The following is a 15,355-nucleotide window of genomic DNA, read 5'->3' as shown; positions in this document are numbered from 1 at the left end:
AGCATATACCCTGATGTGGCCCAAAATAGTGCTGGGTCTGCTCCAAGGTCTGGGGCTCATGTGTGGCAGCCCAGGGGAGCTGACTCGAGAGCTGCCATTCTGCAGGGCTCATTGGGCAGCCCAGACCCCATCCCAGTTGCTGGCGTTCTCTGTCTTGGGCTGCTCCCATCCGGGGGCCCAGCAGTGACTCACGCTTTCTATAAACACGTTTCCCAATGGATAATGAATCCCGGCCGTCGTTGCCTTCGGGTAAAGATCTGGACATTCTTTGCAATGCTCTCCCTGTCCCACTCCTCCTCCCCTCCTGGCAGCCCTGCTTCGTGCAGGATCAGTTCCTGATGCTGAGCAGAGCCAGGGCTCTGAGGCCCTTTTTCCAGCCGGTAGTGGTTTGCTGCTCAGGCTTCCACATTAACCCTTCCCAGGGGAAAGAGGCTTCTGCACTGTCGGGCTGCCCCACCACTCTCCCTGTGGCTGCCCTGCTTCCCAAGACAAGGCTGTGCCAGAAGAGCAGTGTGAGTACCCACTGGGGACCCCCTTTTTGGTCTCACCCCAACCTCCTCCCTCTAACCATCAAGGGTCCTTCAAGCAACAAAAGCTTTATTGCAATTACACAAATAAGCCATGAAATACATTGCAAAGTAGCTTGGGGCAAGGGGTGATGAATAAGCGCAGAGAGGGGCAACGGGGAAATGCTTGCAGAAGGAGGTACTGCTGCACGCTGGCTGCAAGCTGCTGTCCTGCAAGCTGCTGCTCAAGCCCCATTGTCCTGGAGCTGCCCCATACCACAGCCGAGGGAGCAGGGTCTGTGCAGCCATGGGCAGGGGGCTTTGGGCAGCTGGCCTGAAGGGTGCCACGGAGGAGAGGGAGAAGCTCACGGGAAGCTGGCAGCATCTTCAGGGGAGTCTCAAGCATCAGCGACTGGCACCACGTCCACTGCGGCGCTCCGGTCAGGCGGTGAAGGTGTTCCTCCCATGGGGATCAGGGTCTGGAGAGCTGGGGGATCAGCCAAGGGAGATCGTCAGGGTTCAGCCAAGGCTCCAACATCACTGCTTCCCCCTCCCAGTCCCAGCCATGTCTTGGGTTACACAGATATGTGACCCCACACAATGCTCTGAGCAACACTCCAGCCTGATGCCAATCACCCGCACCCCTGGGTAAGCCTGTGCCCAGGCTGAGCTCAGCTACACCAACGCAAACCTCCCTTTGCCACTGGAGCTCACACCCAAACACATTCTACGCAAAGCACACTGTGCTGCCCAGTGAGACGAGGTGGTTGCCTGGTGTGCTGCAAGATTTGCCTTGAGTGCTTTCCCTGGGTGCCTAGAGTGGCTTTTTGTGAGCCTCAGAGGAGCCAACCAAAAGTGCTAATGCCATGGGCTTTGTGCAGAGAAAATGCCTCAACTCTGCACCGCATGCTGTGGGTGTCCCCAGACGAGGTATCACCCCCGCCTCTCTCTCTGTCCCCCAAATGTTGAGGACGATAAATGAGGAGATCTGGTGATGCTGGCCCCAGGCAGCCCGGGCAGCAATGTTTGTGGGTGATGGGCAAGAGTGAGTGCATCAGAGGGCAAGGGGTGATGGACAGGAGCCAGCAGCCAGGAGAGGAGCACTGGGGCAGGGCGCACACCCCTGCCCCACATCTTCCTTTGAACAGCAGAAAGCCTGTGAGTAGATTTTGTGCTTGGTGTAGCACTGAGCGGGGAAAAAAGCGTACTCTGCCCATGCTTTGACCAACAAGGAGCCATGGTCATGCAGGCCCAGGCTGCCCCAGCAAAGGGGATGAGCATCACAGGCTGAATCTTGCATCCCAGGTACCTGAACACATGAGCTTTTTTTCAGTCCAAACCCTGCTCTGAGCATTACTGTGTTTAAAGATGCGCTGTGCCATCCTGTGCATCTTGAAATCGTTACCTTTCAGCCTGAAATGTTTGGAGGGGAAATCTACTCAAGGCAAGAAACAAAATATAGCACACAACCGAAAATCTGTTTTAAACACAGAGACGGTGTTTTCTTTGGGGTATCAGCTTCGCAGCTTTAACCGGCTGCTTAGAGGCAGTGAGGAGCACCACACTGTTTCTCTGCAGTGCTTCTGTTAAGAGTTTTGGTGAGCAACACACAGCAATGGCCCATGAGAAAACCACAGCACCAGCTGCAGCAGCAGCTGCAGGTTGCGTTATTGCAATGTCTGGGTGAGAGTTCTTCCCTGAACGATCCCATGAAAAAAATCCCCACACCACTAAATGAGAGCTTTTGGGTGAGCAGCTCAGGAAGCTGCCTTGCTCTCCTTTGCACTGGGAAATCCTGTTGGATTTCTGTTGCAGCCCAACCCAAAGCCATGCGCACATCCCGACTTCATGAGTAATGCTGCTCCATCCCTCCAGTCAAGTATTCCCACTTCCCTGGAGCATCAGGCCTTGGAGTCCCATCTGAAGCATCAAACCCAGCGAGGTTTCAGAGCCAAGCAGCATTCGTCCCCTTTCTGGTCCAGATGCAAATGCTTTTGGACACAGGCTTTTCTCTAGGAATAAATAATGCCACTGAGTTGCTGCCTGCAGGGAACCAGAATACAGTGCTCCAGGAGTGTCTCAAATACGGAAGTCCTCACACACATCCCAGCTTTCCCTTTCAGGACTAAGGCTGTTCCTTCTAGAAAGAGCAAACGTTTTAAATCAGCAACAGGCCACAGTTCAGCATGGGGCTCAGCAACGAAGCCTCCTCCCACCACTTTGTTTTTATCTCACTCATCTCCACGCTGGTTTTGTTCCCCTTGTGTGGAGGCACCACAAGCATCGCTTCTGGGAAAAGACATCCCTGTGGTTAAACTGCCTAAACAGGGGTGTGGGAATCCAGAGCCAGCCTGGTTTCACACTTGGCTTGATTTAATCTGGGGGATGCTTTCTGAGTGATCTGGTGTCTCATTTTCCTCTTTGCGGGACAGCTGTGCTGAGGCAAAGGCTGCACATCTGGAGGCAAAGGAGTTGCATATCTGGTACATTCAGTACTTCCTAAAAGTCACTGCCACGTTACCCTTTGGATGGAGACCTGGGGCTCGACACACAGCACAGTGGATTAAGATCCACAGATGCATTTTTTTTTTTTAAAGGAAAGCAAAAATAACCATTTTGGCAGATCTCCAGCTCCCCCACGACATCCAACATGGGAGAAGAGGAATTGCATTAAGACCATGACCTTTCTGCAAGTCATTCCAACACAAGCTCTGCGTTCACGCCAGCTGCAGACACTCCTGCTGCAAACCGAGGCACAGCACTCTCTGCCTGTGCGCGCTGACAGGGGAGGCTGGAGACCCTCAGCATCCCTCCAGCAAAAATATGTCCTTCTGATGCAAAACACAAGGCTGGCAAGAGCAAAGAGTCCCCGACTAGCGTAAAGAGGGGCTTCGTGCCACCAACCACATTCCTTGGTACAACCAGTACAACTGGAGAGCACGGGGACACTCATGGCCAGGGGAGCTGCTGGCCACGTGTGCTTGCCCCGATGGGCGAGGGTGCTTCCAGGAAGGTCCCAGCACTGATGGGGCAGTGGGACACAGTGCCACCCGCCTGCTTGGTGACTGTCACTGGTGCAGGGGACACAAATACTCACCCCTTTCTCATAGCCAGCAGATGGCATGTCTTCTGCAAGCAGATGGAGCAGAAGCTGGGAGCATCCAGCAAGCAAAGGCTGCCCACGCCCCACCTGGAGCTGGAAAAGCTGGTCAAGGGGGACACCTAGTGACCAGCCTGGGGGTCGGGGACCGGGGTATCCCTCGGGATGCACCCAGCCAGGGTTAGGGGAGATGGGCTGCTGGGCTCTTATCTGCAAGCGGCGTGAGAAAGGTGTCAGAGAAGGTTTGCACCAAGCCTGCACCATCCTCCCACCTCTGTGGCCAAGAAGAAAATGAGATTAAGGATTCACCCTTCCCACAGCACAGAGCCACCCCCCACAAATCCTACCTCTGCCAGCACTGGAGGGGTGAAATTACCCTTGCTAATGGACCATAAGCTTTAAATTGGCATAATTAAAAGTGACTAGCATGAATACATTAAAAAAAAAAAAAAAAAGAAAGAAAAAACATGAATTACAACTAAAAGAGAGTATTAAATTTAAAGAGTCTCCCTGGTGAAAGTCACGTTCCCTTAGGGGAAGTAATCTATTTTTTTCAACTATGTACTAGATTTGCAAATAGAGTCTAGGAAAAAAAGTGCACATAAGAATACTCCAGACAATTAATTTTGGGAGTATGACCTGGGGAAGGTATGAAAGGGAGTGGAAACTTTCAGTTGAAGCCCAAGGAGCTGAGTGAGGACCTTGGAGAGGAGAAACACCACACTCTGGGACAGGAAGAGGCATCAAACCAATACTTTCCTGCCAAAGTAACAATTTCCCACAAAATAACACATTCCCAAAGCATTTGAGTGAGTAATACTAAGTCGGTTACTTCCAGAAATGTTGAATCATTTCGTCTGGATAAAATGCGTTACTTTGAGAGAGAAAAGCAATGCATTAAAGCAATTCTGTTGATTAGCGTTCACCTTGTATTAAATATTCACTCCAATACTAGAGATGTGCATACGTTTTTCCCAGTGGCATCTCTGTGGATGCATCACTGGAGCATTTTAAGTTCATAGAACATTCAAACCCAAGACATATCACAAGTAAAAGCAAAACATTGAGGCTACTTCCAAAGAAAATAGCAAATCCTCTTTAAGCCACACCAAAGAAATCAAAGCCGACTTTGATACAGTCCTTGTGATGCTGTTATCATTGTTGTCATCAACATGTTTCTAGAAGATGCTGCAATTGTGCAAACATCTCTTTCTTGAGGCCTCATTCAAGCCCAGATGATGATGGATGAACTGCTACATTCCCAGATAATGCTGGATTTTCATTTCTTTCTCTCTTTTTTTTTTAATTTGCAAAATAATCTGGGAAATGTGAACCCCAAAGAGAGGTTGCAAAGTCAAAGGTAATGGCAGAAGGAGGGATGTCTTGGCCATGCGACCACATCCTTCACTGTGCCCTCCCCTCTCTCCAGCCCTACAGCAAAAGGCTCAAGCTCCTACTCGCTCCCTCTAAAATCTACATGTACAGGGAAGAGAGGCAGCAGGCTGGGCTGTATCACTCACTCTGCCAAGGAGGGGATTTTTGAGTAACAGGAAGCAAATAAGCATTTGCTTTGTCGGGGCCCAGCATAGATTTATAATTTTTTGCATGCCTAGTTTAAGAAACCCCTAGCTTTGTTTGCAGGAGGGAGCTAGAGTTTGTATCTCCCAGCCAGAGTTGCTAGTTATATATCTTCTCCAGACAGCTAAACCGAAAAAGCATCCTCTATTTGAGTAAAAAGCAGAATTGTAACCGATTTGGTACAATGAGGGTCCTTTGCCCATTCAGGACCCTTGGAAATACCTTGAGATTTAATGACCAAGCAAGCCGCATCATTTGGATAAAGTAAGCTGGGAGAAGCCACAGGGAGAAGGCAAAACCCAGCCCAATGTTCTGACCTCCAGGACAGCAAATTTCAGCAACAGTCCTTAAAAACCATATCCCAAGTAGTGCTGGAAGGTGATGGAAGATCTACAAGACACTCGTGCTGCTTCACGCAGAGCTGCAAAGATTCAGCACTCCTGTAAGGTGGCCACCACCGCTGGGACCATCCCTTGTCTCATCCTGGCCCTGTGCACTGTTCCCAGAGTGCTCCAATGAGCCCAGGTCCTGCTGCAGCTACAGCTGAACAAGAGAGCTCAGACATCTGCCTGACGCCAGAGCGATGCTCATATCCAACCTCCTCTTGTCCACTGTCAATTCCTGCGGTGGCTCTTCCAGCAGCCACAGTCTCACTGGGTGATGGATGTATCACAGGGGGCTGAGACAGGGACAGGACCCAGAGGGGGATGTTATCTGCGGGTTCGCCGGCATGGGGATGGGTGTAGACATATTGCTGCCTGCAGTCTCCTCCTCTTTCATAGCCTCTGAGCTCAGTTGCATCTGGCAGACCCAATCTGGCACTTGCTATTTTGGGCAGCACTGTCTCCGTGGAGGTGGGGAATAGCACGGAGAGCACAGCACACAGAGCAAAGAAATTCAGGGCGGTCACGATCTGCAGAAACCGGAGGTCCACATGCAAAGCCATTTTCACATTCATTGTAATTAGCATGCCATTAAGGTATCATACTTTCCTCAGGGCATAAGTGCCTGACAGATGTACAAACCCTAGAAATGCAGTGGCTCATGATGGATTTCCCTGTCTTGAGCAACATGATGCTGCTGATGATTTTTAACTGTGCCCTGTGTGCCATAGCTTAACAGTCCTCCCATGTGCCAAGAAAGCAGTGCAAGAAGAGGCAGACTGCTCCTGCTGTGCGCCTTAGTTGCTTTCCATGTGCCTCCATCACTTAACAGGATCTGCGTATCCTCCAGCTTGTCCTACACCCCATGGGAGAGCCAAGCCACAGCAGGATGGGTTGGTTCCCTCCGTGTGCTACTGCTCTGAGGAGAACATCACTCCATGTCGCTCTGCTTGAGAGGGGTGGCAGTGGGATGTGGAGCTTCTGCTGGCTGATATGTGCCACGGCTCACAGCCCAGGCCACTGTGGTGGCTCTGGCATGCTGACAAGTGTTTATCTTCATGCTGGATTTTACACAAAGGTATTACGTTCTTTCAACAGGGAAAATACTTGAACTAGACCAGCATCAGCACAAATACAAGGGAGGCTGCTGCCCCTCCCAGGGGGAGGTTACCAGCTTCACCTGAGCCCTCGTAGCACAGTCCAAAGCACCTGTGCCCCCCGGATGGGGAATAAGATACTCGAGCATTTTCAGATGTTGGACAGGATGAAAGGCACAGCTGAATCGAAATTGCCAGGGTAAGCAGAGTGTGAGGTTAGGAATGGGCAGCAAAACACCTTATGAAGTAGCTGGAAGCACCTTTAAATACTCCAGAGAGCTGAGCACTCACAGGTTTTAGAACAGCTAGGATGAGTGAATCATTGATGCTCAGCAGCAGGGGCTGGCAGCCACCTCCACTTTTCTGGAGCTTTGCCAGCAGTGGGCTCCTGGCCTGGGGGAATGGACCTGTAAGGAGAGGTGATGCTGCTGCTTCATACACACAGGGAGCAGGCATGTGCCACCTTGTTCATTCCCTTCACCCTCTCTGAGCCATTCTATCATCCGTGGCAGCTGCTGAGCAGCTGCATTGCCCCTGCTCATCCCTAGCTCCACTGATGTGGTGTTATCACCTGGGGTCCCCACCGTAGCACTGTGTGAGTGCTGAGCAGTCAGCACTGGTGATAGGAGAAGTGGTCCAGTATCTTGGCAAGAAAAGGCTGCCAGTGATACTTGCTGACACTGGAGGAGGAAGAGAGGGAAAGGCCATGAAGGTTCAGGGCTTACCTGGAAAAACAATATATTTCCCATGGTATGGTACAAAAAGGTATTGTTTGACGGTTTTCTATGCCTGAGGACATGGTGTATCATGATCCCCTCGTTTGCAATACAGGAAAAATGCATACCATACATTTTGTACAGTAGGAAATTAACTGATGGAAAATATATGTTTCCTCACTTGAGCAGGAGGAGAGAGAAGTAAAGCCTGGAAGCAGAAGGCATGGTCCCAGGGAAGGGCTTGGGGCACAGACATGGCAGATCTGTCCAGACAAGGGAGCAGTGACAAATATTTGTTGTCATACTATAACAAGTAAATTAACTTTAGGGAAAGCCAAAGCATTGTGCAAGCCAAACACCCTCCCCTTCAAAAAAAGAAAGCCTAGAATTACTCAGGAATTGCATCACTAGTGAGGACCTTCTCTAAATAAAATATGATGATGATGATGATGATGATGATGATGATGATGATGATGATGAAGGGTTTTTATACAACCCCAACATTCCCTACAAGCAGCTAAAAAGGTGTGGAAGGATGCAAAAGGAAGGATGAGGCTGGAGATGACAGGGTAACCCAGGAGAAGAACAGTCGGAGCCCATCAGTAGCAGAGCTGCACAGACATTTATTGAACACAAACAACGACAAACACAGCCGGCTCACAGAGCTTCCTGAGCTATCGTTCAAAGGTTTTGCTCATGATGATTGTCAAGAGTGCTTTCAAAGGCCCCTGGGGGTGTGAATCCCATACAGCTGAATTCTTCCCACTTCTAGTTACTCGTTAGTCAAAAAAAGAGAACCATTGGTGTGTATGTGTGTGAGATCCCCTTTGCTTAGCATGAAAAATAGCTTGTCTGGACCCTGCCATGTTGCAAAGACAGAAGTCTGCGGGTGAACCCATGCGTGTGCATTGGCTTGGCTCCCGCACACTCTGCTTCCCAAATAACTTGGGGCGAAAACTAACTCCTTACCCAGAGGGAAGGGATGCAAGGTCACAAAGGTGAGCCAGGACAAGCAAAGCAAACAAAGAGGGAGCCTCAAAGGAAGAAGGGTGAGAAAAGTAAATACTCTGAAGCACGCACAGCTCTGAGTGGCGTCACACGTCCATAGGCTACAGCAAGTACCGCCAACGTCAACTCAAACGTATAAGTAGCTACGCTAGACCAACACTAGAGGCCCCATCATCTTCTGAAGTCTCACCAGTGGAAAAAAAACAACCCCCCCCTCCCCATCCCCCAAAAAGCAGATGAAGTAATAACACCGTACGCTGTAAACAAGGACCAGAACCAAAGAGATTAGGAGCAGCCTCGGGAGCACAGTAAGGAGCTCATAAAGAAACCTTCCAGTGTGTGCATATGCATGTGTATTTATATATATATATATATATATTCGTTAGTAAAGAAAAGAGTATCTGTGGAGGCAAAGGGAAGACGGTAAATGTACAGGCAGTACAGGCTGGGTGGAGTGCCGGTGGCTGGAGAGGGTCAGGTGGTGCGGAGTGGAGGATGGTGGGTGGAAATTAGAGTGCGCCCATTCCAGTGACCTCAGACGTCAGCCTAGAATAGACAGGGGCAGAGAGAGGGGTGGAGGGGGGAGACAAAAACAAGCGCTTAATATCTGGAGCAGAAAAGAAAACGAAGACCCTGTGGGGCAGCACTCCTCCTCTCACCTACACCCCATTCAGACAGGGGGCAGAGCATCACTGGGTGGCTTGAGCGCATGGGGCTTGGAGGTCTCTGTGGCAAGCGTGGCAGGGCTGGAGCACAGAGCCAGCACAAAGACTGGGTGCCTTGCCCTCTCCTCGCTGCTGCCAGGTAATGCCTGTCCTGGGCACTGCACTGTGGCAGAGGTGCCACCCACCAGGGGTGCTGGCAGGAGACATCTCAGCACACAGCTTCACTTCAACCAGCAACTCTCCCACGAAGGACAGGCAGCTGCCCCAGCTCCCCCAGCTTATTCCTTTTGTTCTAGTTTTCAAAGCTATGGGAGAGGCTGAGTTTGCCTTATTGTGCCCCTCATCAGGTCATCTCTGCCTCCACCACAGCACAGGTTGCAGCTCACCCAGCCCTTTCCAGTAATGAAAAGCCACTCGTTTTTCTTTTCTTTCCCTCTCTTGTCTCAAGAGGTGGGGAGGACTGGCAAGGAGCTGTAGGGAAAGCCACTCGGCCATGCCCACGGGTGCGGGGCCAGCCCCATCCCACTCCTGAGCAGTTGTAGACATAGGTGTGGGCAGCAGGACAGCAGGGCAGGATGGGATGGTGGAGGTCTGTTGCAGGTTGGGGCTGAGGTAGGTTGGGTGCAAGGAGAAGGAATCACATACAGACCTCACTGGAGCTCCCACTCCACACCCCAACAAATGTCAGAGTTGCTGCCAGCAGCTCCTCAGTCTTGGGACCCTGTCAGCAGCATCCCACAGCCACTCACATCATGGGTTGGTGTGGCACCAACTCTGCCTGCAGTGGAGGGCAGGGACAGGCAGATGGTCTCAGCTTGCACAGCTGCACCAGGAGGGCACAAAGCCAGTGAAAGGACACATCTTCCCCTAAACTCCCCATCCACAAGTCCGTAGGCGCAGGCAAAGAGGTCAGTGTGAGCACCCCAGTGATGGCTCACCATCAGCACAGAACTGGTCCCCTGCTGCTCTCCAGATATGCCTCCCCTACACACTCCCCTTGCCGGATCCCTGGTGCCCCACGGCACAGGAAGCATTGCCCCCAGCCAGAGACAGTGTCAGGACTGTTCGGCCCCTGCAAAGTCCTGTTGCACCAAGCTTTTCAGCATGAAAAGGAAGCAATTAGGCCGTTCCCATGTCTTGTGTTTATTGGACTGATTATTTTCATTGGATGGAGAAAAGCCTTCGGGAGGCTTGGAAGCACATGGAAGAGGCTCTGAGGCAGCAGTATGCGACGCTGGGATCCCAGTGAGCAGGTCCCAAGTGATGCCTCCCCACCACTGGCTCAGGTCCGTCCCCATCCCTGTCTCCTGCCTTGTGCACAGGGAAAGACGGCAGTGATTTTGCCCACCCACGAGCAAAATCCTCGAACAAGGGTGGTGGGAGGGCAGGCGACCAGCACAACCCGCGGCTGCTCTGCTGGCAGTAAAGTGGCTCCCATTTTCCAGCCAAAGCACCAGCGGGGCAAGAGATCCCACTGGTGACGTCTGGTCCTCACTCAGAGGTCTCAGCAAGCCACCATCATCCCAGTTGGCCTCAGGAAGCCCCTCCTGGCTTGCCGTGCTGGGAGCGAGCGCTGCTCCCACCATGCCAGCAGGATGGGTTCAGCCGTGGTGGGAGGTGGCAGCAGGTGGCAGGGGAGTCTCACCTGGCGTTGATGAGGTACTGCGCGAGGCTGATGTTTGCAGGGGTTCCTGTGATGGTAATTTGGCGCTCCGATGACCCTTCCGTGGCATTAGCGATTTTGATCTGTGCTCCCGACATCTGCCGAATTTCATTGATTTTGGTCCCTTGGCGTCCGATTATGCAGCCTATTAGCTAGAAAAAAAGCATGGAGGGAACGTCTGAAAAGCGACAGCTTTGGCAGCCACTGGCAGGATGCAAGCACAACCACGTGGCACAGGCCAGAAGCCTTCCTCCCTCTGCCCTGGGGCGTGAGTGACCTTAATGCTCATGAAAACAGGAGAGGGACAGCATGGTCCTTCCAGGACACATCCAGCAGCCTGCTCTGCTCAGCTCCTCTAGGGGACAATTTCAATTATCTGTACACAATGCCCAGCATCTCCGAGGACTTCAAGAATGGTGAGCTGTTACACTGGGCTCATTTCAGTAGCTTTGCAAAGATGACAATAAGTCACCTTGCAGCGTGTGCTCTGTGCTTATTCCCTTGCCAGGCACAGTAAGCCTGAAGGCGGCTATAGTTGATGCTTCACTAGAAGAAAACCAGCCTGCCCCTTGCCCTGGGGACAGCCCAGCCACAAGGGACGCCTCATCAGCTGGTGCAGCCACACACCATTGATAGCTTCACACTGCTCACCCCATCCCACACTTCTATCCTGCTGGGCCAGCCTTGTTGGCTCTGTTACCCCCTTCAGCTCTTTCAGTGCAATGCAAAGGTTCGCAGGCATGCACACCATCGACCGGAGAGCATCACGTGGCAGTGGCACTCACAGAAGAGGAGAATCTTATATGAAAACTTGTCTTTCACACTCTTGTGAAAAAATTAGAACCAGCTGAAAGTTTGTATTTCCTCAAATGCCCATCTCTTGCATTTCCTCGATGGTTCTCAATGGCTTGACTTTCTTCAACGGTCTTATCTTTGCTCTTGCTCATTTGTGCATTAAACCACGGTTCCCTGAGGCTCCTCCGCAACTTGCTAACACATAGCGAGAGATGACCAGCTTTGCCAACAAAGGCATGAGGTGTTTCTGCACACCTTTCTCGCCCATTAGCATTTGAGCTCCTTTCCAAGTTTGCACCTGGGAATTTTATATGCGGGACATTCATCTTGGCAGCTACTGGATTTCTGTCACTGAAGAACTGGAGACAACTACTCCTCCAAATGTTCACCAGTTCTTTTGTCAGACCATAGGACTACCTTAGTGATTTGTTCCCTATGGACCCAAATATACACTCCACTGCAGTGCTGGAAGGGTATTAACTATTTCAGGGGCTGCAGCGTGATGTTCAACCCAAAACTTGCCCATCCTGCTCTTCATGACCCAGAAGAAACTGAGAGATGCTTCAGCAAATGAAAATCCCTTATGGACAGGGAACCCGCTGGGGAGATCTGAGGAGCCAAACTATTTAGAGAGATGTTCAGCAGCATCCAAGCTGAACAGCAACCAAGTTTCTCATGGATAGTCAGAGGAACAGCAAGATGGATTATCATCAGACTTTCTTGAACTGCAGTGCAACACCAAGCTCATCTACACCACTAAAACACACCCGTAAATCCTTTGCTTTATGAAACTGAAACCTGCCATCTGCTTCAAGGGAAGGTGGCAGAGAGTGTTTAGAAGCCCTCAAAACAACAGGAGGCAGAGCTAAGGCGGCATTTTTCAGCAGGCAGAAAGATGCAAGTGATCACATTTAACACTGCGCAGGTCTGATGAGAGCTGGTCTTCTGGCTAGTGAATGCTCTGAGTGCTCCTGGGTCCTGTGGAAGGTCCTCTGGCATCCTTGCCTCCCATGTGGGCCCTTTTGCAAGGGGTCAATTGATATTCCTGAGGATGCCCTCCCTGCTGCCAGGGCTACAGTCCCTGATGCTCAACAGACGCGGCTTTTGCAACCTCAGGAATGCTTGCTGAGCTCCCCACAGCCTCCTGGAGGGGACTCCTCTCTGGATGGACAGAAGCAGACCCAGGATCAGCCCTGCTGCCATCTCCCATGGGCTTCTCTGAGGGTTTCAGTCGGCAGATGCTCAGAAGCTGTTTCACTACTGCATCTCTAGGGCGGAAGGAGGCCTCTCAAGTGTCCTCGAGGAGCAGAGGTGCCCAGCAGCTCAAGCAGATTCACTGTCCTTCCCTTGTGCTGCCATGCATTGGTGAACAGCTGGAAGAATTGGCAACAGCCCCCAGACCCAGTCCAGAAACTCCTAATGAGGATGGGCTTGAAAGCATTTGTAAGCGATAGAGATGGAGACAGAGACTGCGAGTCACCCCCCTGCTTGCCTTGATCCTGATTTGAGCGTGGTCTGGTTATCAACTCATTAAAACTGGTAGGCCAGTCCAGAAGCAAGTGAGACTCTTGGATCCAGGTACCAGCTGTGCTAGGCTCTCCATCCCACCTCCTCACACCTGAGCATCCCCGAGCACCCTCCTCGCTCCACGCTCATCCAGCATGATTCCAGCCTCCTTCCAGAAAATATCCCAGTCGCACCCAATGCCTCTGTCTGTAAGACTCAAAAGCTGACTGCCACCAGTACTAAGACGAGACACATCATCCTTCAGATGCTTGTGTGGCACTTTGTGGCATCAGAAACGCTATTTACTTACCTTTTCTTCAATCCCCTCTCCCCCCAGTAACTAACACTTGAGTGGAAACATCATCCCAATCTGCCAGTGCTAGATTAAGCAACCATAGTTTAATCAAGGCTGGCTCAGGAGCTCTCTCCCCTTCCCAGTGCTGTCCACTGGGTGTGTTTCATGAGCGCTGAGTTCACTTGAAAGGGAAAAGGAACACTGAGAAGTATTGTACCTAGAAAAGCTACCAACAGGGTAAAGTCCAGCAGGCACTTTATGTTGCAGGTTGATCCCCAACAGACTGCAACATGGCATGGGTGAACCTGGTGGAGGGGCATCTCTGAACATATTTAACAAATTCATATGCCTGAAGCTTTTATATATATATATATAAATACACAGACATACATATATATATGTGTACACACACACAGACAGACCAAGGAAGCACTTGGATTTACTTACATCATTGGGAATGGTGAGTTCATGAGTACTGGCCGGGGGACTGGCATCCAAACCTGGGCATATGCAAGGGAAAATGGTTATAGCTTGCAGAAGCAGCGCGGTGGAGCTCCGCTGCTTTCCCGCAACAGTCAACACTGCAAAGGCTGCGTCCTGTTCCAGGGGCTGGGAGGGGAAGGGGATCACACACTCTGGTACAAGGAGGAAGAAGACGGTTGCTACCTGACTCTTCTGGAGCTGGATGCCACCTTCCCCTGCATTCCTTCAGCTGGCCTTGCAGGTGCTGTGCCATGAGTGCCTCGCTTCCCATCCTCCATCCTCCCACCGGGAATGGCTTCAGAGGAGGGTATGTTACAGCGCAGGGTTGCAGCATCGCCACAGACAGGTGGGAAAAGCACTTTCCCACAAAGCCTTCCTCAACACAGCAGCTGAGAAACCCAGTCCTAGAGGTGGAGGGCTTGCTAGTGGGAGGGTTGTCCATGCTCCCCTGCAGCACTCTCTGGACACAGCAGCGCAGAGCTGCTTGGTTGAAACAGCAGCTTGGTGCCCCAAAACTGCTTTCGGGGTGGGGGATGATTTTCAGGTTACAGCCCCACAGCTGAATTCAGCAAGCTGAATTTAAGCCAGATTGCTAAAACATACGTGCTAGTTAGAGCCGAGACCAATGGTGCCTTTCACTTCCAAGGGAAAGCCTGGCACGCAGTATGGCCATTGAGAGCCCGCTTCCCTACAAAACTACATGGCAAGGAGCAAAGGCAGCAATGTGCTTCCTCCCAGCCTCTCCTGCGCCAGGGAGGAAATTCTCCTCCATAATGGGAAAGGATGGAGCCAGGCAGCTCCCCTGTGTCTGCAGCTCCAAAGGGAAGAGGACACGATACCATCATGCTCCTAGGTCGGGTCAAAGCCTGCCTCTCCCACAATTTGCCATATTAGATCACCTCAATACTGAAGCAGGGATGTCCTGTGTCAAACCTAAAAGACTGAAGCTGTCTGGTAGCTAACAGGAATTTGCAGTAACCTCAAAAAAAACGTTATCCATATGATATGAACTACTGAGGAAGGCTTTTAAGTGCAGTAGGTGCAAGAGTCCAAGACACTTATGCAGAGAAAGAAGCACAAGGAGACTGGAAGTGCTGGGCTGCTACAGCACAAGACAACAGCAGCATTAAATTCCAGCACGGCTCCCTCGTGCTGCATGGCACTGCTGCTTAACCATGCTGAGCAACTCCTCCAAGCTATAACCAAGTTTTGCTGGCCTGCACTTCCATCAAGGCCCTTTGCACACAGAAGACGAGCTCCCATCCATTCTTGCCAGCAAGTTACCCAGATTTTAAACCCCAGCAGGTCTGAACTGTTGTCTGCCTGGGTAGCAAGCAAGACTTCTACACTACTAAAATGAAGCCTCACATTGCAATCCCATTTGAGCATCACCCCTATAGAGCAGAATATCAGTTATCTTCTACTTGCTTTTGCATTATTCCTGCCTTTTCCCAAATGCAGTTGCACCTCGCCTACAGAGCCACAATGCCTGGGTACACCACACAGGCACCCGCTTGCAGGAGGTCTCTCTATCATGTTTTTCTCTTGAGGGCACACATA

At 51.2% G+C, this 15,355-nt stretch overlaps 1 protein-coding gene across 36 annotated transcripts in view; it reads right to left on the bottom strand.

Moving 5' to 3' along the window:
• Positions 1-600: 600 nt before the first annotated feature.
• PCBP3 (poly(rC) binding protein 3) overlaps positions 601-15,355 on the bottom strand; it is a 62,093-nt gene continuing 47,338 nt past the window's right edge. For 25 of the 36 annotated variants that reach the window (XM_054069648.1, XM_054069652.1, XM_054069647.1 and 22 more), the window contains 4 exons: positions 13,760-13,812; positions 10,699-10,868; positions 1,816-1,919; positions 601-993 (listed from right to left, as the gene is read on the bottom strand). In XM_054069648.1, coding sequence (XP_053925623.1) covers positions 905-993; positions 1,816-1,919; positions 10,699-10,868; positions 13,760-13,812 — 416 coding nt within the window. In that variant the 3' untranslated portion in view covers positions 601-904. The other 11 variants (XM_054069660.1, XM_054069661.1, XM_054069667.1 and 8 more) reach the window with 3 other exon arrangements.

The sequence above is a fragment of the Cuculus canorus genome, chromosome 6, assembly GCF_017976375.1.
Source record: "Cuculus canorus isolate bCucCan1 chromosome 6, bCucCan1.pri, whole genome shotgun sequence".
NCBI lineage: Eukaryota > Metazoa > Chordata > Aves > Cuculiformes > Cuculidae > Cuculus > Cuculus canorus.
This window is presented reverse-complemented; position numbering and strand designations above follow the sequence as displayed.